We start from the raw sequence: 20,836 nt of genomic DNA, 5'->3' as shown, positions 1-20,836 counted from the left end.
TATCGATAAAGCCACGAAAAAGTCGTTTTTGCTCAACACCAGGAAATCGGCGATAAGGTGCAGCTACAGGCTCCACGACCGATTCATTTCTTACAATTCGGTATTCGAAGCTTGAGATCTGAAATATCGTCAAAAATCGTTGACTTACAGTCTTCATCATGTCTCGTCCTGAGGATACCCTGTATGTCACCACAACCCCACCATCATGCCCCTTAAGCTCACACAAACAGTGCCGCCGACGTCCACTATGACGATACCGAAGCGCGCAAATACACCACAAGCTCTCGAATCCAAAACATTCAAGCGTCCATGACCCGAAGAGCCCTAGAACTCCTCGATCTCAAGTCACCATCCCTCATTCTCGACGTCGGCTGCGGCAGTGGTCTCTCCGGCGAGATCCTCTCGTCAATCGAGCCCGAAGAAGGCGGCCCTCACACATGGATCGGAATGGACGTCTCACCATCAATGCTGGACATTGCGCTACAGCGAGATGTAGAGGGTGACCTCATGCTAGCAGACATCGGCCAGGGCGTGCCCTTTCGAGCAGGTACTTTCGACGCAGCGATCAGCATCTCCGCTATCCAATGGCTCTGCAGTGCCGAAACAAGCGATACATCACCCTTCGGCCGGCTAACCCGCTTCTTCAACGGCCTCTACGCATCGCTCAAGCGCGGCGGTCGAGCAGTATGTCAATTCTACCCCAAGAACGATGAGCAGCGCCACATGATCACCCAAGCCGCCGTAAAAGCCGGCTTTCGGCGCCGGTATGCTCGAAGACGACCCTGGCACCAAGAACCAGAAGCTGTACCTCGTGCTTACCGTCGGAGGCGGCGATATTCAGAAGAAGGGCGGTGATATTACTGGCGTTGTTGAGGGTATGGAGGGTGTGGATGTTGAGGATGCGAGACGGCAGATCAAAGCGCATGCTCCGAATATGTCAAAGGGTAGCAAGGCGTGGATCGTCAAGAAGAAGGAGCAGATGGAACGGAAGGGAAAGATTGTCAAGGCGACGTCGAAGTACACTGGACGAAAGCGACGGATACAGTTTTAGGCTTGCGGGCTGGTTTGGCATTGTACGGCGTTGGGTGGGAAAATCTTTCGTTCTAGACCTTTCAATTTGACACGGATACCCTTTGAAGCATACATCTCGGTCGTTGTATAACCCACGGGGGCACATTTTGGTGCCTGTATCAAGAGTAGCCTGCTTCTTGAGTCGCCCTCATCTTAGGCCGCTGGCCAGAATGCCTCCTCCGCCTCCAGAACATCATGCCACTTCCCCTCAACCCTCTTGAACAGCTTCTCCTTAACATCCTCACCCTTCTCCTCAACAAGCTTATTAACAGCATCATCAATGATGCTTCCAAGCTCATCCACAAACTCAACAAACTCCTTACACGTCCAGTTGTTGATAAACTCCTTCCTCACAGCCCCACCATCAGCATCATTACTCCCATCATCATCGGATAGCTGCGCCTTAGCCCACGACCAAGCATCAAGGTAACACTTTTCCGTCCCCCAGTAAATCACCGCAGCTTCAAGCCAAGGAAGCTCTTCCTTCTCATTGGGAGCCACAGAAGCGTACAGAGCCTCCCAGCGTCGAAGACCTTCTAGCTTGGTACTCGAGGCAACACGGCCATCGTCTCCAGTCTCGAGATTAACATTGATCCCGTATTGGGATGCTGTGTTGATAAAGAACTTTTCTTCTCGGCGGATGTTGACGAGAGCTGCGACGATCCAGTCTAGAAGCTTCGTTGTAGCTCCGGGATCGACATTAAGTTGCGCGGTATCAGGATACTCGAGAAAGCTGAGAAGACGACCTAGCCCACGACAGTAGCTGTGGATGTAGAGACGATCGTTTGCAAGCCAGCGGCCAAGAAGCCCTTTTGATGCTTTGCCGTGACCTGCGAGTTTGAGGAACTCAGACTGGGTAGCTCGCTTATAAGCTTGCTCGTCTGAGACGAGAAGCTGTTGGGTTAGAGAATAAGACATGATAATGAATGATGAGGTATTTCCTCAGGATGTTGATGCGGAGATGGCTTCATGGTCTGACGAGAGCTTGGCAGGAATTATGTCATTGTGAGAGGATCGGTCTAATGTTGTTCCAGCTGCAGGATGTTGGTACTACAGGGTCCAAGTCGAGTCGGGTCTATGTGAGATCTGTATGAAGCTACGATGTACCATCTTTGGTGTTTATGAGATTAGGTTAGTTTGTGTATGGTTGCCCCTTGTGAGACATTGCTCTGAACTTCAATTGTACTAGTCCAGGAATCTACTTGAGTCAAAAGGGATGTAAGATACTTCTTCATCATGAATAACATGTGTTCCGATGATTTACATACTTGTTGATGGCGCCTGTGTATCTCAAACTTTCCCATTAGTTCTCTCGTCAGCAATGACTATCAATTTCTCGTGCCGCGCGTGTACTCGGCTGGCCGGCTCCTCTAGCAAATTCGACTGTCCCCAGCATTCATAGTAGCCTATGAGAAGCTTCCGTTGTCAATCAAATCGATAGATGCTATTATTGGGAACGGACTGTCGGACTCTCGGAACCTCCAAGAATGCAAAAATCCATCAACGATTCATATTCCCGGATCTAAGACTGTACAACGCCGCATTTGATCTTCAACGCCATGTAATTTCCTCCCCAGCCTCATCCATGCCAACCATGTGTCCAAATCGCCCATCTCTTCCACCACCAAAAGCTTGGCAACGTTCTATAGCCCGCTAATCGCTCACAATTGGACATCCAAGCACGATCAACTTCCTGGTTCATTCTGCTTCAACCGTTGCGTGATCGCCTTTATCCCCGTCACGTTATTTTGTCCTTTAATCTGGGGGAACGAACGGCAACGGGAAGCTTTGCCGACAAGGTTTATGCAGCCCACTTGGTTTAATTAATGATGGCATCCCCCACAATAAGGGGGTCGTGTTGATTGTCAGCAGAAGCAAGCAAATTGATATCGATATTGCGGTTGTTTGAGATGTTGGAATGGGCAGTTTCAGTTTGAGTTGTTCTCTTTTGGGTCTATGCTGTGCTATTTGTGCGGTGAGTTTCACGGCGCATTGATAGAAGAAGTGAAGTTGAGGGAATGCATGAATATGTACTCCGTAGGTGTCAACGTCGAGTCATAAACTATTGATAGCAATGTCGATCAGGTACACGTAACATGATGTGACAAGACCAGTCTAGATCTCGTATCAAATCGCTCTGAGAGGGTCAATTTCACTGCTCATAAGATGCACCCCTGATTTACAGGGACCCCCCGGGGGGCTGAGCTTCTGAAACATGGAGCTCTCGGAAGCATGTCATTCAACTGAAGACGCATCGTCAGTCTCGCATTGGCCTTTTAATGAATGCCTCTTGCCCTTGAGTGCAGTAAACTCCCCCTTCCCTCTTTTTTCCTAGGTTTTGCTCCCCTCTTTAGCTGAGTCGACTTGGCTCTTGAATTGTTTCTTTCATTTTGCTCAGAATAAAACAAACTGAATCGTTAATTTAATTTCTTCTATTGCACACTCACTCACTCACTTATTATCAATGATTCTCGACCTGGACTTAGGCGCCCTTGCGTCTCGCGCTGAGGGGATGGGTCTCACGCGAGTACTCCCCAGAGAAGCCAAGGAAACATGTCACAATGATCAATACTCGGATACCTGCGAAAAGCCCAATATTAGCACAGGCGAGATCATGCTAATTCTCTTCGTCGCCAGGTATTTCTCGCATATCGGTTAATTTTTTTTTGTCTTGGCTGACCTCATTCCGCAGCGCTGTGGTAGCCCTTGGCGTTATCGCAATGCTATGCTTCCTCCATCGCCGCCGCAAGCGCCTCGACAAACTCGAAGACCCCAAGGATTTCCAAGAACTCGACGACTACGGCATTGCGCCGATCAAGCAAAAACCAGCAAATATGCCCCGAGCTCCACCGCCGACGTATGAGCGATCCCAGGACAAGAAGGAGATGAATACGGCTTCGCCTGCGACTACGAATGAGAGTTGGGGACGGGGGAGGGACTCGACTGATTCGTTAACACCGTCGCTTCGACAGGCGATGGGGGTGACGCCCCGAGATACACTGGCCAATCACTAGGGAAGTATTCCACTGTGGACTGTAGGCGGATGAGCTACTGCAGGTGTTCGGTCGGGTTATGCATAATCGACCTGAGGTGTCGGGTGTTTCAGAGATGCAGCTACGCGATAGTCGCCGATTTACAGAGGGGATCAAACAAAGATTGGCATGTCTTTACGATGGCATTTGGGAGATCAATTGGTATGCACGGCGTACGGGCTTTTTGCAGGATGGGCGTTCTTTTGGTTGGGTTTGGACTACCTTGCGCATGACTAGCGACAGTTTCCTTGACAATTCGAGAATATTTTGATACCTGGTTGCTGGCGATGCATCTGTGATGGGGAGGGAATCGTGAAATTCTCACTCTGGTCCAAGTTTAGATGAGCCTTGCAAAGCTCTGGGTAGACATTTTCTGCCTGTGGTATTTGCCCGGCCTTCTCAGGCTCTCTCGGTTTGCTGACTGAGATCAGAAGCTCACTCTGGAGTACGCAAGGCGAACATGTGTAACAAGAGGCTCTAGACGAAGAGGGTCTTCTCGTGTGTGCCCTTGATTCAGTTTCATTCAGTTCAGCTGATCACATTCGTGAAGTGATGGGGCGCTGTGTAACTCTGTTGTCAGCACACTTTAGGGAATACGGCTGTGATACACTCGTAGGATTTAGACCTTGTGTGCCCTGATAAAGGCAACGTAGCCCTCCCGAGCCACAAAGTTAATACACACGGGTTATATAAACAGTCTTCAGCCATCCAAAGCAAACAAGTTCTTCATTATTCAATTTTTGCTGTTAACAATGACACCCGCCGCATCGCCGGTGAGACGTTACAACTTGAGGAGCCATACACCACGACACTTACATCTCCTCAATCCTCCTCTGGAACCATGCGGCGATTTTCACTTGTTTGCCCGTTTTCCGGCTGAAATCCGCTGGCTTGTTTGGCAGCATTCCCTCAGTCACGAGCGATGGATCGACATCACCCTGAACCGTCTTGATTACACAGACCTTGCGCACGAAGTGCGAGAGCTGACAAATCCTGAAGAGTACAATGTCGTGCTAAGTCACCGTTGGAGGACTAGCAAGCTCTTTCGAACCACGTCTGAGTCACGCAGGGCTGCTTTGGCTTTCTACAGGGTTCAACTACCGTGTTGGTACAAGTCGAAAGACCAGGTTATGTCGAGAGGAACACTGTATGTTTGTCCTGAATTGGACCACTTCTTCCTCCAAAGCTTCAGCTTTGACTATTTTGAGCGACTTGCACATGACCTCTGGGCTTATGACCCTCGTCATATTGGTTTGGTCAATCTTGCATTGCCAGCCAGATGTCCAACTTTCTCTTTCGAGACATCGAAGATACTGAATGGTGAGCCCTCTGTCCTTCGACAAGGCTTGTCCAGAATCGAACGTCTTACAATGATGAACTACAGGGGCTCAAAAAAGCTATGGCGCCCCCTAAATCCCCAAAGCCGCCGCCCTTTCTACCAAATGAATCATATCGTTCCCATCAGGAGTGGCGTTCAGAGCTTCGACAGACTGCCATATGACCCTCGATTGCACAGTGAAGATCTGATGCGGGTGTTTCTAGGCCACTTTGGCCCTCGAAAAGCGTTCAATCGCTGGTTTGAACTACTCTCAACCTTGGGGGTAGAACACGAGCACAAGGTCATCTACCAGTTTGGCAGTTGTCGTGGGAATAAAACCGGCTATGGGTACAAGGACTCTCCTGTCATATCTGACCGCAGATCCGCTGCTGAGTGGGTTTTGCAAGACACTGACGAGCTCCGAAAATGGTTTGAGAGCTTCCATCAGTCACCAGAAACCAGAAGTCAAATAGACCATCAGATTGTTAGAGTCTTCGAAGAATCGCCTCAGCCAGTCATTGGATTCTGGTTGTTCCCTATGGAGAGTTTCTTAAATTCACGAGACCCTGATAGCCATGGTACAGATGCTTCATCATCGGATTCGACGACAGTTGATATGTCACAACACATGCCGGAGCTGTGCCTGGCAAACATCTATTGACAGCTGTTTTGATCAACAAACACTTTAGCTCGGTGCACTTTGAACTAGGACACATGATCCTACGTTACGAACGACCGCGAAGAAAGGTTCCGTTGGCTCTCAGGGATCATAGGCCAATCCTGTCTATAAGATGCCATTTTCTTCCCTGCTCTGGACTCATTACATCTCATCTACTTATCATCTACATCTTTCTAGCTCACAAAACTCGCTATCATCCCAACTTTTGTCACCATGTCTGACCAACGTCTCTGCTCGGTGAGAATGGCTGCCGCTGCCCACATGTAGGGTAATAAGAATGACGCTGAATCCGTCGAGGGTTACAGCGACGAAGAAGACCCTCAACCCGGCGAAGTCTGCATGGGCAAGTTCAGTACCTCCAACGGTGCGAGAATCTTCACCAATGGCCTGGCCACCTGCGTTAGAGTCGCGGTGACCGGTCGGTACCCAAATGGTGGATCCAATAACGGGGACGATCGATTCCTCGCCCATGTTGCCGAATCAAGGCACAAGTCTGCGCTCCAGGGCCTTATCGATGCCGTCGAGCGTGCCAAAGGGAACGGCATGCAGGTTGTTGAGGTCGTCGTGCTCATCTTGGCTGCTGACGAAGGCTCTCCCGATGCCGAACAGGATGACTTCAACGAGGAGGTCATCGAACGAGTTCAGAACGCAATCGGAATGCAGCAGAAGGTTGTCGAGCATACTGAAAACTACAAGATGTCTGTTGAAGCCAACAAGCGTATCAACTACGTCCCCGAGTAACGACTTGACAGTTTCATCCCAATTTCTATCCAGACAGTCATAACTCTTAGGGATCTTAGGATAGTTTAGACAGGCGTAGGATGATCTGCATAAGTTTAGGCTGGCTTAGACAAGTTTAGGATTTCTTTAATAAGTTTAGGGTGACTTGGGCGAGTTTAGGATTTCTTAGATTAGTTTAGGAGAATACAATCATGGTAACCATAAGTTTTTGGCATAACATTGAGGACCTATATAAGTTGGACGACCTCGTTCCAAGCTCCAATGCAGATTTAATAAGCATAGAATAGCGTAGCCTCGGAATCTGTCTGCCTGATCTTCCTGTTCTGTCTGACCAGCATCCACCGCATAAGCCAAACTCCAGCGATACAAGCTACAGCAAAGCCAGCACTACTTGAGAGCGGGAGCACATACCGCGGTGCGTCAGATTTTGGCCAGAGGTACTACACGAGTTAGAGATTTGTAAGAAGTACAAAGAGTGAATGACACTTACAGGAGTCCAGATCAGACTGAGTGTCGCACTGACGTTGGCGAGAGCTAGAGCAGAAGCCTTCTTCTCCCTCGTCTGTCCGCATGTATTTCCGACCCAAGCCAAAAGAATAGAATTGACACCATAAGTACCAATAGTGAAGACACACATGGCAAAGTATCTCGCTCCAACGTTCATGGTGGCACATGCCAAGACGAACCCAAAGGTAGCAACGATCTTGGAGATGGTGATGTGCCAGGTACTCTCGTTAAAGTGACCAGAAGACTTTGCCCAAAGAATAGAGAGAGCACCCGCGATCAAGAAAGGAGGACATGTAAGGACGAGAGTAATGGTGGTGTTGAATCCAAGAGTGTTGACGATGGTAGGGAAGAAGTTCTTGAAGCCATTGGTCGCAAGGTGAAGATGCTGAAGGACGATAAAAACCCAGACCTTTGGGTCGACGATGGCTTCGCGCAGGCCACTCCATGGATTTCCATCGCCCTTCTGCCCGACTGTATCTCTCAAAACTCGATCATGCGCAAGCTGTCGCTGCTCAGGCGTAAGCCATCTAGTCGTCAACGGTTCATCAGGAAGAGTAAAGCACGCCACGATAGCCACAACAAACGTCACCGCACCCTGAAGAATAAACAACCATCGCCAGCCCTTGATCCCCGCAAGTCCATCCATACCCTCAAAAACACCCGCAGCAATCAAGCCCGCAAAAGCAGAAGCCAGCACGTTACCAGAGTAAAGAATACTAATCCTCGTCGCCAATTCCTTCCTGGTATAAAACGTCGACAGCATGTACAGCGCACCAGGGTAATACGGAGCCTCCACGATACCGAGGAAGAATCGCGTGAGGAGAGCACCGGTGTAGTTGTGGGCTACGGCGGTGAGGGAACTGACGACTGCCCAAGCCATCATGAAACCGCCCATGTACCATGATGGTCTGACGCGGGTGATTATCATGTTGCTGGGGATTTGGCCGAGGACGTAGCCGACGAAGAGGATTGAGACGGAGGTGTTGTACTGAGAGCCTTGGAGGTTGAGATCTTCCTCGAAGCCGTTTAGGCGGGCGAGGGTGATGGCGTTGCGGTCGAGGTAGTTGAGCCAGTACATCAGCCAAAGGGTGGGCTAGCAAGTCAGAGAAGAGTTCAATAAGGTATGGGGAGACTTACCATGATCCATTTATCGAGCTTCTTGACGAGTTTGATCTCCTCAGGATCACTCTTCGCCACAGCACCAGAGTAATCGCCATTAACCTTCTTATCAAGAACTTCAGCAGAGTATTCCTCATGAGCAGCGTTTTGCTTCTCAGCATCAAGCGTCTCAACGCCCATCTTGTGATCTTGGGATGTCATGATGGTCGACTCTCACAGACTATCTCAATGAAACAACAGAAGAGAATGATGGATGCGGAAAAGCAGGGGGATGATGCAGTATTTGAACTTGTTCTCTGGACCTGGGTCGTTCCCCGCATACCCCAGATTCTGGATATCCGGGGGTGGGATTGTTGAGGGGATCACCATGAGGCGAGGAGCGAGAACATCCTGGTTTCGGGGACGGGGCCGATGGCCGAGTTGTGGTTTTGCCAAGACGCCATTTCGGGGGTTAGATTGTGATGCAGGAGGATTTCTAGTGTTGAGTCAAGGCTTGTGTAAGTGAATGATGATATAGAGGATAACGATATCCGACATGACACTACATCAATTACATTGTTGAGTATCTAACTGAAGAACTGCAATAGTCTAATCAAAAGAGAGATTAATTCATTGTTCTATGTATACGAGCGGAAATAAACATCCATACTCATAGTCACATCACGATGCATCCATCATCCATCAACGTTGCACTCCCAACCCCACGAGTCAGGATTAAGGTAACAATTAAGCTTAGTTCCCCCAATCCCACCCAAAATAAAACCCGCATTCACTAACCGACGCCCCATAACTTCTTCCTTCTCAAGCGGGGTCCTCTCTCCATCATCATCTCGGCCTCGGTCTCCGTTGCCATGGTCTCAAACGCCTGCGACAGATGTCACCGTCGCAAAGTCCGCTGCGACAAGATCCAACCTCAATGCGGGCCCTGCAAACGCGCTGAAGTCGCGTGTGAGTATGCTGTTAGTGAACATCAGTTGAGGAGGAGGAATGTTCAGAAGTTGGAGAGGAGGATTAGGGAGTTGATGGAGTGTAATGAGGGTTTGACGCAGCAGTTGAGACGGTCGGAGGAGGTGAGGGGATCAGAGGATGTGAGTGGAAGGTCTGAGGGGGCGAGGAGATCTGAAGATGTTGAGAGAGGGGGTAGAGGTGACAGAGCTGGGACGTCGGTGGTGCAGGATAGTCCTGGGGACGGAGAAGTAGCTGAGGAGGTTATCCAGATGAGTCTCATCGCAGGCGGAGGCCATCACTTCGTCGGTTCAACAAGCGGCCTCCTCCTCGCTAACCTCCTCCAATCCCGCCCTCAACCATCCTCATCCCTCACAACATCCTACAAACCAAACTCCCATCCCAGCCTATCCTCACCACAAACCTCCTCCGGCCTGCCCCCCAAAACCCTCGCCTCAGAACTCCTAAAAGCCTACTGCAGCCATGACCACCTCTGCTACCCCTTCCTCTCCACAAAATCCCTCTACCGCTCTTTAGACGCAGTGTACGAAGACGCCAGCGCCAAAGATCCCGTCGATGCTTTCTTCGTCGACATGACGCTCGCCATTGGCACGGCGCAAGTGCACAAGTTTAATTGGAACGGGGTTTATGATGCTGAGACGCATTATAATCGCGCTATGACGAGGTTAGCTGATGTGCTGGCGAGAGATGGGATTGAGAGGCTGCAGGCGTTGTTGTTGGTGTGTCAGTATAGAATGGGCACGACGTCGAGTAATACCACGACTAGTGTTTGGCACCTCATTGGTGTTGCAGCGAGGACGTGTCTTGAGATGGGGCTGCATCGAGCAGCGACTTATGCGCTTCCGGGGACGTTGGATGAGGCGGGTAGGAAGGTGAAGGAGGAGGAGATGGAGACTAAGAGGAGATGTTTCTGGAGTCTTGTTGCGCTAGATCGTGTGACGAGTCTGGCTCTTGGGAGACCATTGGCTCTACAGCTTGAAGATATAGACGTTGATCTCCCCCCTTCGTCGACAGCAGATCAACTACCCGAGGACAGCAGCCCTCTCTCATCAGCACCTCACGGAACGCCGCAATACCGCGCCGCGACCTCTGTGTTCGTGCACATCGTCCGCTACCGCCTCATCTGCGGGAAGATCATAAACGCCCTGCACCGAAGCGCCAAACACGTCATGTTCCCGAACACAAGCTACGAGGAAATGCGAACAGCTCTAGCCAAGGAGTTACAAGAGTGGCATACCGAAACAGCGAACCTTCCCCTTGTCAAGAGTGACACAGCTGCTTCCCCGGTTAGTGGTTCGAGTTTCCGCTCTGAAGAGTGGTATAGACTCTTGTACCATAACGGTATGCTCATGTTATTCCGGCCATCGCCGTGTTTGAACGACGCAGCAGTGAACAGTCTCGCACTACAGAATATCTACGACTCTGCAAGGGAAGCTATAAGTCTCTACGCAAGTCTCCACCGATCTCGCAAGTTGAATTATTCATGGATAACAATGCACTCCGTCTTCCTAGCCGGTCTATCATACATCTTCGCCCTACGCCATCACTTCTCTGGTTCAGAGCCCCAGCGCGCGAGGTTACATACAACACCAACGATCAACCAAGTAGTAAACGACACGAGAGCTTGTTCGAAAGTGCTGGTAGCTGTGTCGGAGAGATGGGACTTGGCGAGGAATTGTTCGGATTTGTTTGATAGGCTTAGTGATGCGGTGGTCGCTGATGTCGTGGAGGCGAGTGTTGCGGCGCCGGTGCAGTTCGAGGCGGATTTTGCGGGGATGACGGTTGATAGTACGTTTAGGGATTGTTTTGGGGATTTGCAGAGTTTGGGGCTGGATGAGTTTCATAATGATGCTATTTCGCAGTTGAGTCAGGAGTGGTTCTTTGGGCTGGGGGGTGAAAGCCATCCGTATTATTGATGGTAACCATGTACTTTATTGAGCTACTTTTTCTTACTACATTTCTCTACATGATGTTAAGTATCGAGTATATATGTTATGAATTCAGCTCGAAGTTAGGGTGATCCATTGGTTCCTGAGTGGTTCTCGCTCTGCAATCGACTTCAGGCTACAAAGATTATGGAGGGCGTAGATGCATCCAGCTCTTGGACAATATACGATATGGATCGAATCAAGCTCCCGAATAAACTAAAAAGAGTAAGTTTTTTCCTATGGCCCCTGAGGGGTCTCACATCATGTTCTATCTCATGTTGAGCGGTTGAATTGACGGACTCGGTCGCCGAAGCCGAAATGCCAGGGCCCGTGTAAGTGGATCGCCACTCGGCGCCGCGTCCGCCAATCCACAATGCATCAAACACAGTCTTATGATAAGTCATGAGAGACTCTCAAGATCCTGAATAATCCGAGATGTTACACAATTAAGAATATCTTTATTCCGAAGGTCCACATCTTAAAGGAATGTTATCAAGAGCCGCAACCTGACCTCACCTTGTCACTCACAGTTCACTATAACTTCCACATCAACTCACCATCACCAACACTTCATACACATATACATATTCTCACATCAAGCATCATATCACACAAAATGTTAGACAGACCTCCAATCCGCATCGGCAACGTCTCCGGCGCAACAGGCGACCATCCCCACGCAATGTCCCGCATGGTCCGCTCCGGCAACGTCCACGTCATAACAGGAGACTGGCTCTCCGAGATGAACATCGCCTGGAACGCAATCACCAAGCAAGAAGTAGACCACAACCTCGGCTACGAGAACGGCTTCTACGAGCAGCTCGACGAGTGTCTTGACGATATCATGCAGCGCGATATTCGCGTTGTGACTAACGCTGGGGCGCTCAACACTGATGCGTTGTATGATAAGGTCAGAGCGCTCTGTGAGAAGAGGGGGTATGCGGATTGTGTTGTTGCCAAAGTGCTGGGTGATGATGTCTCGGATGTTGTGGGGAGGAAGGATGTGCAGACTACGCATTTGGATCATCCGGAGGAGACGCTTGAGTCTTGGGGATTCACGCCGTGTTGTGCGACGGCGTATATTGGCTGTTGGGGTATTGTCCAGGCTCTTCGGTCTGGTGCCCGTATCGTTATCTGCGGTCGATGCACTGATGCTTCCCCTGTGATGGGCGCTGCGGCGTGGTATCACGGCTGGCGAGAAGATCAGTACGAGGAATTAGCTGGTTCACTTCTCGCTGCTCATCTCATTGAGTGCGGCCCCTACGTCGTCGGTGCAAACTTCTCAGGATTCAAGGACTTTCTACCTGAACTTGTGGATATTGCATTCCCCATTGCTGAGATCGATCCAAGAGGACGATGTACCATTGGAAGAACAGCAGAAGGTGGAGGAAGAGTCACGAAAGAGACTGTCACTGCACAATTACTCTACGAACTCCAGGGGCATTTATACCTAAACCCCGATGTCGTCGCAGATCTCTCAGGAGTACACGTCGAACAAGAGTCAGAAAACCGCGTCTCCGTCACAGGAGTAAAAGGCCTCCCTCCACCGCCAACGGCAAAAGTCATGATCGCAGCAAAAGGCGGTTTTCAAGCTGAGGCAACATTCTACATCAACGGTCTCGACGTCTACGAGAAAGCAGCTATGATGAAGAACCAACTGGCGCACATGTTCAAAGAGTCAAACTTCAGCCGCTTGAGCATCGAGCTTTATGGTACTCCAGCTGAGAACCCTACGTCTCAACAAGCAGGAACTGTATCACTGCGTGTCTTTGCGCAAGCTCGTCGAAAAGAAGACATTGACGCGCCCAAATTCAAAGTTCCGATTTATGCTCTTCGTATGCAGAGTTATCCGGGGTATCATATGAATCTTGACTTTAGGACTATGGTGCCCAAGCCGTTTATGGAGATGTTTCCAGCGCTCATGCCTGTATCTGCGATTGAGCATCGCGTTGAGATGAGTACAGGTGCTTCACATCGTATCGAGCCGCCAGCTAAAACAGCAAAATATCCTATCGTACGGCCGTCGACGGAAACACATGGACCGGTTGACATGCTTACCTTTGGACCGACGGAGTGGGCGCCGCTGGGAAGTGTAGTCCACGCCAGATCAGGTGATAAAGGTGATAATTCGAACGTTGGGTTCTTTGTGAGGCATGATGATGAATATGGCTGGTTGAGGAACTTGTTGACTGTTTCGAAGCTGAAGCAGTTGTTTGGGGATGATTGGTTCAAGGGTGATCCTGAGAGGAGGGTTGAGAGGGTTGAGTTTCCTGGTATCAACGCTGTGCACTTGTAAGTTCCCCTGTTAGATGATGGTGAATTTGAGATACTGATGTGATATAGCCGTGTTTTGGATAACTTGAATGGAGGGATTGCGTCTTCGGATCGGATTGATGGTCTTGGAAAGGGAATTGGTGAGTATTTGAGGAGTCGGTATGTGGATGTACCCAAGGCGTTTCTTGAAAGAGGACGGATTTAGAAGTTGAAAAAGCAGATGCGATCGAGTAGATTTCACCGAGGCTTGTATAGAATCACACAAAGCCTGATGTTCTCGTGTGCCCTGGACTTCCTATTTAATTTACAGTAATTCTCGTACAGTGATATCACCACGTCTGACGAGAAGATTGCTGGTCAGAGCCTGGTCTCCTTGACGAGAGCAGATCTTGTATAGACCCAAAGACTAGTCTTGAATTAACTGTCAAATCATTCTCAACGAGCCATTCGTGTCTCGCAGTGCATCATAGACCGAGCATGGCCAGTTTGGAGTTCCCATGCTCAAACACCATTGGTCAATCCCACTCACTCAAGTCTCAGTCCACCCCTAGAAAAGCACCACTAATACTCTGTATTATTTTTCAATCAAACTAGCATGTTCCATGTCAACTTGTCACTGTCATGCAGGTTACATGCATTCTCATTCTAACCTATAGCAAAGCAGCCAATGTCTTCGGTGTAGCATCAACCGAGGTTATCAACTCGGTCTCCGCGATAAAATGACTCGCCAAGCTCGGAGCATGACAGGGGAAATCACTCCTTATTTCGTCTGAGCTCAAGAGATGCGTATCAAGTGAACGTACCGCTTCAGGAACCTCAGATATGTCCCACAACTTGGTGGTATGCACTCTTCATAATCACCTGCTCACAGGCTCATCACACAGCAATCGGGAAAACTTGGACTTTACAATATATTCAAGACTGCGAGAGGTCATGCTACACGTACAATCTCCTTCTGCTATTTCAATCATCATCCTCTGTCTTCTTCTGTTCTGTTCTATCTTTCTCTTCTTCCTTCGACGTCGCCGCCAAACCCCTGCCTCTCAGAACGCCTTAAAATCCGCGCTGTCCCGGGTCGTCAAGTACGTATATTCGAGGGTATGGTGGGTGTGTCTCTTTTCAGAATGTTGTGTGTTGTATGCGTGTTATGTCCAATCGGCTCCCGCTTTTACATACGGGAAAAGACAAACGAAAAAATATAAATGGGTTGATTTCGCATGGTTTGTTTTTGGGAGGGGGATATCACAAAAGATGCTTCATTTAAACAGTCTCGAGCTTGTCGAGGATGGCCTTGGTGAACTCGTGGGTGGTGGAGGAGCCGCCCATGTCGGGGGTGCGGACCTTGCTGTAGGATTGTTAGCATTGCAATTAAGCTTCAATGAGTGGCGTAGAACTTACCCCTCGGCGATAACAGCGTAGGTGGCCTTGGAGATGCGGTTAGCATGCTCATCGAGGCCGAGGTGTCGCAGCAGCATGCTGCCGGACAGGAGCATAGCAGTAGGGTTAGCCTGATCCTTGCCCTTGATGTCAAGACCAACGTGACGGCAACCAGGCTCGAAAACAGCGACCTCACGGCCCATGTTGCAGCCAGGGACGATACCAGGGCCACCAACGAGAGCGGCACCAATGTTGGACAGGATACCACCGTAAAGGTTAGGCATGACCATGACGTCGAACTGCTGAGGTCGAGAAACGGCCTGCATGGAGGCGTTATCGACAATCATGTCGTTGACCTCGAGGGTAGGGTAGTCCTTGGCGACCTGGTGGAAGGTGCTGCGGAAAAGACCATCGGCAAGCTTCATGATGTTGGCCTTGTGGATGCAGGTAACCTTGGATCGGCCGTTGGCGAGAGCGAAAGAGAAGGCGAACTTGGCGATACGCTCGGACTTGGCGCGGGTTATGATCTTGAGGGACTCGACGACACCGTCGACGCTCTGGTGCTCGAGACCAGAGTACTCACCCTCGGTGTTCTCTCGGATGATGCACAGGTCGACGTCCTTGTGGCGGGTCTCGTAGCCGGGGATGTTCTTGATCAAGCTGATGCTGGCGTAGATGTCGAGCTCCTGACGCATGGCGACGTTGAAGCTCTGGTGGCCGGATCGGCTGATGGGGGTGTGAAGGATACCCTTGAGACCGAGCTTGTTGCGCTTAAGAGAAGCGACCGACTCGCGGAAAGCATCCTCGGTTCGGCCGGCGCCCTCGAGACCGGAGACCTCGATCTGCTCCCACTCAACGGGGACGTTGTCGGCCTTGAAGACGGTCTTGACGGACTCGGCAACCTCGGTACCGATACCGTCACCGGGGATGAGGGTGACGGTGTACTTGCCGCCGAACTTGGCGGGCTTGAAGATGTCGGACTGGACGGTGGCGAAGGATCGGGCGAGCTGGGGTTGTTGCTTGGCGACGCCGCGCAGCAGCTGAGCAAAGAATTATTAGCAACAGGATCAATTGAGTAGTCAAGAGTGCGTATGATCAATCTGAGCCATTTGCGCGATGTGGTGTTTGTCCCACAGCGATGTCCCACCACGCAAAACTCCAATTCTCGCTTGTTGTGATGTCGCGATGATGATCATGACATGATGCACATCCTCACACAGCCACAAAAGCCCATTGCCCAAAGACATTTCTTTCTCATGTACCACAAACACCACAAAAGATCATCATGACACAGAACCAAAACAAAAGCAACAACACCACAAAGAAAACGTACCTGGGCCGATCGAAGAGATCCTCGAGACAACATGATGACAAGTGGGGGGGTATCTAAAAGGTAGAGAGAGAGGAGAGCTTTGGCGGGGGAGAGATATATAAGGTATAAAAAACCGAGGCACCGCACACGAGGAGGAGAGAGGAAGAAGAAGAAAAGAGGAACAAGATTTGTTTTTTTACAAGTTGAGGTTGGAGAAGGGTACAAGTGCAAATCGCGCAAGCCTGTTTTCCGTTCCCGTCGGGTAGCTCTGAGAGTCAAATCAGTTGCAAGGTTCCCTTCTGAACTATGGTGTCGCATTGGCCCGAGCCTCTATAATTTTTTTTACCACTGGTTTTCATTCGGCCGCCGATCGGAAAACGCGATTGTTCCGAGCTTGTCAGTGGCCAGAGTGGAGTAGCACCAGGCCAGACATAAAAGCTTAGGACTTCTATGCTGAGCGATAAGAATTCTTAGGCAGCTCCAGCCTAAATTTAGGGGCTTCTTTACTGAATTTATTTTAGCATCCACCTCCCAAGTCTCAGGCTTTTTACTCCCTGAGGGTTGCATGGGGTAGCCTGTGGGGTTTTGCACGGCGCGGCCGCTAGAATTTACTGCTTTTCTAGGCTTAGGCTGTGGACCGACGCAAACGACGTCACGGAAACAGAACAGAATTGGGGATCAACAATAGCATTCATTCAATTGAGTTGATCCGGGCATATTCATATCCAATTTATCCGGCTAGCTTCCATCTTTCTATGAATACACTTGCTCTCATGAGACTGAGCTCCCCCAATTCGTAACGGACATATCATGATGGCCATGACATAACAAGCTCTATTCCCCCATGTGGAGCTTTTTATGCGGGCCGAGCAAATTCTTGGCGAGGTATCAGGTTGCAAAGACTCGTGTTGCTACTCGGACTTCGTACTTACGAAACGCTTATAGGTAGAATACTCCGAAGCTGGTATTGAGGATAGGGAGCACTTGGTATAGTTTGGCCAACTATGTTTTGACCTTAATGGCTTGCACACTAAGTCGTTCTTATACTCGTAGACGACTACCACTATTTATCATGATGCCCTGCAGCAAAGCATATCCAGGATAACCCCTCAATAGAGGCAATCACAAATCGCTAGAACTACTCCTCCCAAGCATCAAATTACTACTATCACAATGAGGGAATTGAAGCATGATACCCATGCTATCATCCGTTCTTAGAGATCATGACAAGCTCCATTTACTCCTGCACTCTCATAAAGACCTCGATAACCTCATGCAGCAACAAACATCGCTGGATTCTATCTCAAAATCACAACAGACTGACATCTATTTTATACCAGCTATTTTCAGCCATGCCACAGCCCTTTGCCCTCACCATGCTAACCTATTCCGTCCTTTTACCGTCAACCCGCCAGACGGGCTCATAATGCTCATAACATGCCATATACAATGTCAAACCCAAACTCCAAAACACTCTTCAGCGCTTCTCAATCACACATCACGAAACGGGTACTTCCTCGTCCTCATCCAAAGGCTCGACTCTCACCAGAATCTCCTCCAGAAGCCCCTCCAGAAAACTGCCAACCTCTCTGCCCATTCCAACAGGTTCAGCCTTGTCATAATGGTCAATCTCTTTGCAGACATGCGCCAGCTTATAAACCAATTTTCGTAACTTTTCGTGAGAAGCCTCGGCGCGTTGTTGTTGGGGTGTCAGTTGAGCTGGGTTTTGTCCTGGCTTATACATCTGCTGCAAGTTGATCTGTCGCCTCTTAAGCGCCTCCTCCAGGGCTGGGAATATGACATCGTTCAGAGCATCCAGCTCCCCATCGGGATTGGCTGGTGCTGGTGTAGGGAATGCCGATGGTGTGTTGAACTCGGACGGACTGGGTGACCCGGCCTTTGATGGAAGAGGTCGAGGGCCCTGAGCACCCCCTGGGAGGGGAGTGTGTATCTGGGGAACAGAAGTTGTCTGAGGCATTGAAGTATGCTGTAATGAAGGTACCCTTTGCTGCGTAGGAGCTTGGTTTGGCCTATATGGAGGTATCTCAGGTAGACTCATCTGCTTGGTAGTCGTTGGCCGTTGTTGATGAGCCGGAGGAGCAGGGGGTAACGTCCATTGCGGTGGCTGGACCTGCTGAATCTGTGGACTTGCTTTCCTCTCAGTTTGTGGTTCATAATCCAGATTGAGCATACCAATATCACGCTGTAGTTGGCTTTGTAACTCCCGATCATAATCTGGAGACTCCTGTACTGTTGCAGGGGGGGTTATTCTCAATGGGCGAGGAGTCTCGGCGTTATCCCTTGGAGGAGGGAGCTTCAGGGGAGTCTGGGGTAGTGCCCTCGTAGGTGATGGGAGCGGCTGCTGATACTGAGATTGAGGAACTGCCTTTCGCTGGGGGCTAGACTGCCTTGAGCCTGGGTTGGCCTTGACAGTCTCAAGGGATTGAAGGGCGAAATCCCTTGACTTGATTGGGCTTGCGTCTCGTCGTTGCTCGCCATAGTCTTCCTCGCTCTCTAGTGGTCTAGAAGCGCGTGCGTTTGTTGCATTCTCGTCCAGTTGGTTAAGACCTGGTCGATTGACAATGCCGCCACGCTCACCAACAAGTCTCACGGTGCCGAAATCCCACATATCTTCGTCAACACGCTCACGTTCTAGTGGAGCTCGTCCACTGTTAGCCGAATCCCAGTTGTCATCATCCTCTCCCTTATGAGTAGCTGCCCAGCGCTGATGCCTCTCGATAAGCTCAGTCAGGTAAGTTGTCCGCTTTGCCCTTCTAATAAACGGGTGTCGCAGCATCTCCTTGGCTGTTGGTCGGTCTTTAGGATCTCTCTGGAGGCACAACTCGATGAAATCTTTGAATGCTTTGGTGAAATTGCCTTCTAATCGTGGCGGGGGGTTCTTGGGGATGAGAAAGAGAACTTTCATAGGATGAATATCGGCATAAGGAGGCTCTCCGTTGGCCAATTCGAGAGCTGTAATACCAAGAGACCAAATATCGGCCTTATGATCATACCCAGATTGCTTAATGACCTCTGGGGCCATCCAAAAAGGTGTTCCGACAAATGTATTTTTCTTGGTCATGGTAGCAGAAAGCTGACCTGACACACCAAAATCGGCGAGTTTGACTTGGCCATTGCTGCTAAGAAGCACGTTGGCAGCTAAAGGCAATTAGCAACGTCAGGGCTGAGGATGTCGTTCGTACCTTTGACATCTCGATGTAGCTTCTTGTCTGTGTGAAGATAATCCAAACCCATGAGCAACTCACGCACAATGATGGCGATGTAGTCCTCTCCAATCAATCCCGGCTTCATTAAGTCGGCACAGCTTCCTCCCGAACAAAACTCCATTACGATCCATAACTCGGCACCTTTCGCATAGGATCCATAGTACTTGGTGACATATGGTGATTGTAGCTCGGACAGAATGGCGATTTCTTGGATAATATCCTCGACCTCGTCTTCAGCACTCTCTATATCAATAACCTTGATCGCTACAGCTTGGCCCGTTCGTTTATCGACTCTGAATTCGTTAGCAAAGCTCGGCTGCCGTGGATCATAATATCGTTGTCGTACCCTTTGTATACTTTACCGAAACTGCCACCACCTGCGCCATGTCAGTACGTTAACGCCCAAGCGCCCAATCTGGTGTCGCACAACACGAGACCACGTCAGGACTAACCAATGCAGTATTCCTTGGAGTAGAGAAGCTCTGGGTCAAGTGCTTCATTCGCGTCGTCAACCTCGTGCTCGCGATCTGCCATTGTGTAGGTTCGTGGGGAAGCTTATGTTTTCGGGTAGCTAACGGTGTTTGCCCCGCGATCGCGTGACGTTGTCGCTGCGAATTCGCCGACTGCTATTGACTTGAAGCAGTATCAATCGGTTGGCAATCGCTTCAGGGCCTCTTATTCGAGGTCAACGGTTTTGCAACGGCGCGTGATGTCGAAATGAATCCGCTTCCAGTTCGGATATCGTAGTTTGGCGGTGTCGATTAGCAGAGCAGCAACCCCACCACTAAGAAAATCGTAGTCTTAATTTCGAACCGGGTTCGTGGTAAATATCTGTCTCGGTTGTCGCGACTTTTTCTTTTTTTTCTTCACGGAAGAGAAACGGTGAGCACTAAATGAAAAAGAAGAAAGAAAAAGAAAAGGGAGGGAGGGAAATAAGACACAAGCAGGGAGATGATAATGTGCTCATATAAATGCGAGAAAAGAAAAGAGGTTGTCGCACAGCACAGCCAATCTCCGTCCGCCTACGCAACTCAAGGGAAAGAATCAACACAACATGCAGCCAAAACAAGCAGGCGCAAGCTAATGAGACAGACGAAAAAGAAACACTCCGTACATTGAGCTAAACACCTTCCCACTATGAAACGGAACGGGTTGGGTTGGCTCAGATGCTAAGGTATTGGTTGCTGGCCGTTGCTGTTTACCTGAGGTGGGGGTTGTTGAGGAGCAACGGGCTCATGTCCTTGCTTTGCCAATCAATCAATGGCACGCACGCATCGAACCTGAA

At 49.8% G+C, this 20,836-nt stretch overlaps 10 protein-coding genes across 11 annotated transcripts; 6 read left to right on the top strand and 4 right to left on the bottom strand.

Annotated features, from left to right (window-relative positions):
* The first annotated feature begins 33 nt into the window (after positions 1–33).
* FVEG_05918 (methyltransferase) lies at positions 34–2,289 on the top strand. Its single transcript, XM_018894148.1, has 2 exons — positions 34–181; positions 231–2,289. Exons 1-2 carry the CDS (start codon positions 159–161, stop codon positions 853–855), a joined length of 648 nt encoding a protein of 215 aa, XP_018751151.1. The 5' UTR covers positions 34–158; the 3' UTR covers positions 856–2,289.
* On the bottom strand, positions 1,225–1,989 carry FVEG_05917 (hypothetical protein; the record flags this gene model as incomplete). The annotated part of the gene is made up of 1 exon (XM_018894147.1): positions 1,225–1,989. The coding sequence occupies one exon, from the start codon at positions 1,987–1,989 to the stop codon at positions 1,225–1,227; it is 765 nt and encodes a 254-aa protein (XP_018751152.1).
* Positions 2,290–3,249: 960 nt separating the features above from the next.
* On the top strand, positions 3,250–4,705 carry FVEG_05916 (hypothetical protein). Of its 2 annotated transcripts, XM_018894146.1 has the most exons (3): positions 3,250–3,708; positions 3,764–4,485; positions 4,535–4,705. In XM_018894146.1, the coding sequence occupies exons 1-2, from the start codon at positions 3,536–3,538 to the stop codon at positions 4,083–4,085; spliced, it is 495 nt and encodes a 164-aa protein (XP_018751150.1). In that variant the 5' UTR covers positions 3,250–3,535; the 3' UTR covers positions 4,086–4,485; positions 4,535–4,705. The 2 variants fall into 2 exon arrangements, with proteins under 2 accessions (XP_018751150.1, XP_018751149.1); XM_018894145.1 differs by having other exon boundaries at positions 3,764–4,705.
* A 150-nt stretch (positions 4,706–4,855) lies between these two features.
* On the top strand, positions 4,856–6,082 carry FVEG_15760 (hypothetical protein; the record flags this gene model as incomplete). Its single annotated transcript, XM_018904952.1, has 1 exon — positions 4,856–6,082. The coding sequence occupies one exon, from the start codon at positions 4,856–4,858 to the stop codon at positions 6,080–6,082; it is 1,227 nt and encodes a 408-aa protein (XP_018751148.1).
* A 231-nt stretch (positions 6,083–6,313) lies between these two features.
* Positions 6,314–6,841, top strand: FVEG_05915 (hypothetical protein; the record flags this gene model as incomplete). Its single annotated transcript, XM_018894144.1, has 2 exons — positions 6,314–6,337; positions 6,368–6,841. 2 exons carry the CDS (start codon positions 6,314–6,316, stop codon positions 6,839–6,841), a joined length of 498 nt encoding a protein of 165 aa, XP_018751147.1.
* A 269-nt stretch (positions 6,842–7,110) lies between these two features.
* On the bottom strand, positions 7,111–8,668 carry FVEG_05914 (hypothetical protein; the record flags this gene model as incomplete). The annotated part of the gene is made up of 3 exons (XM_018894143.1): positions 7,111–7,281; positions 7,332–8,441; positions 8,486–8,668. 3 exons carry the CDS (start codon positions 8,666–8,668, stop codon positions 7,111–7,113), a joined length of 1,464 nt encoding a protein of 487 aa, XP_018751146.1.
* Positions 8,669–9,315: 647 nt separating this feature from the next.
* FVEG_05913 (hypothetical protein) lies at positions 9,316–11,450 on the top strand. Its single transcript, XM_018894142.1, has one exon. The coding sequence runs from the start codon at positions 9,319–9,321 to the stop codon at positions 11,347–11,349; it is 2,031 nt and encodes a 676-aa protein (XP_018751145.1). The 5' UTR covers positions 9,316–9,318; the 3' UTR covers positions 11,350–11,450.
* A 294-nt stretch (positions 11,451–11,744) lies between these two features.
* FVEG_05912 (hypothetical protein) lies at positions 11,745–14,036 on the top strand. The gene is made up of 2 exons (XM_018894141.1): positions 11,745–13,653; positions 13,705–14,036. Exons 1-2 carry the CDS (start codon positions 11,978–11,980, stop codon positions 13,838–13,840), a joined length of 1,812 nt encoding a protein of 603 aa, XP_018751144.1. The 5' UTR covers positions 11,745–11,977; the 3' UTR covers positions 13,841–14,036.
* A 486-nt stretch (positions 14,037–14,522) lies between these two features.
* FVEG_05911 (isocitrate dehydrogenase [NAD] subunit 1, mitochondrial) lies at positions 14,523–16,634 on the bottom strand. The gene is made up of 3 exons (XM_018894140.1): positions 16,346–16,634; positions 15,034–16,052; positions 14,523–14,980 (listed from the first exon to the last, which is right to left on the bottom strand). Exons 1-3 carry the CDS (start codon positions 16,376–16,378, stop codon positions 14,896–14,898), a joined length of 1,137 nt encoding a protein of 378 aa, XP_018751143.1. The 5' UTR covers positions 16,379–16,634; the 3' UTR covers positions 14,523–14,895.
* Positions 16,635–17,474: 840 nt separating this feature from the next.
* FVEG_05910 (STE/STE20/YSK protein kinase) lies at positions 17,475–20,810 on the bottom strand. The gene is made up of 4 exons (XM_018894139.1): positions 20,004–20,810; positions 19,898–19,928; positions 19,528–19,844; positions 17,475–19,483 (listed from the first exon to the last, which is right to left on the bottom strand). Exons 1-4 carry the CDS (start codon positions 20,083–20,085, stop codon positions 17,823–17,825), a joined length of 2,091 nt encoding a protein of 696 aa, XP_018751142.1. The 5' UTR covers positions 20,086–20,810; the 3' UTR covers positions 17,475–17,822.
* Between the last annotated feature and the right edge of the window lie 26 nt (positions 20,811–20,836).

The sequence above is a fragment of the Fusarium verticillioides genome, chromosome 2 (assembly GCF_000149555.1).
Source record: "Fusarium verticillioides 7600 chromosome 2, whole genome shotgun sequence".
NCBI lineage: Eukaryota > Fungi > Ascomycota > Sordariomycetes > Hypocreales > Nectriaceae > Fusarium > Fusarium verticillioides.
The sequence above is the reverse complement of the archived record's forward strand: the minus strand, read 5'-3'. Positions and strand labels throughout refer to the sequence as shown.

Bases quoted from the DNA above. Each gene is read 5' to 3' on its own strand.
- FVEG_05918 (XM_018894148.1), top strand. From the start codon at position 159: ATGTCTCGTCCTGAGGATACCCT. The intron at 182-230 runs GTATGTCACCAC...TCACACAAACAG, and splicing joins TCTCGTCCTGAGGATACCCT to TGCCGCCGACGTCCACTATG.
- FVEG_05916 (XM_018894146.1), top strand. From the start codon at position 3,536: ATGATTCTCGACCTGGACTTAGGCGCCCTTGCGTCTCGCGCTGAGGGG. The intron at 3,709-3,763 runs GTATTTCTCGCA...CTCATTCCGCAG, and splicing joins CTAATTCTCTTCGTCGCCAG to CGCTGTGGTAGCCCTTGGCG.
- FVEG_05913 (XM_018894142.1), top strand. From the start codon at position 9,319: ATGGTCTCAAACGCCTGCGACAGATGTCACCGTCGCAAAGTCCGCTGC.
- FVEG_05912 (XM_018894141.1), top strand. From the start codon at position 11,978: ATGTTAGACAGACCTCCAATCCGCATCGGCAACGTCTCCGGCGCAACA. The intron at 13,654-13,704 runs GTAAGTTCCCCT...GATGTGATATAG, and splicing joins GGTATCAACGCTGTGCACTT to CCGTGTTTTGGATAACTTGA.
- FVEG_05911 (XM_018894140.1), bottom strand. From the start codon at position 16,378: ATGTTGTCTCGAGGATCTCTTCGATCGGCCCAG. The intron at 16,053-16,345 runs GTACGTTTTCTT...TTCTTTGCTCAG, and splicing joins GATCTCTTCGATCGGCCCAG to CTGCTGCGCGGCGTCGCCAA. The intron at 14,981-15,033 runs GTAAGTTCTACG...ACAATCCTACAG, and splicing joins TACGCTGTTATCGCCGAGGG to CAAGGTCCGCACCCCCGACA.
- FVEG_05910 (XM_018894139.1), bottom strand. From the start codon at position 20,085: ATGGCAGATCGCGAGCACGAGGTTGACGACGCGAATGAAGCACTTGAC. The intron at 19,929-20,003 runs GTTAGTCCTGAC...GACATGGCGCAG, and splicing joins CTCCAAGGAATACTGCATTG to GTGGTGGCAGTTTCGGTAAA. The intron at 19,484-19,527 runs GTACGAACGACA...AATTGCCTTTAG, and splicing joins GCTACATCGAGATGTCAAAG to CTGCCAACGTGCTTCTTAGC.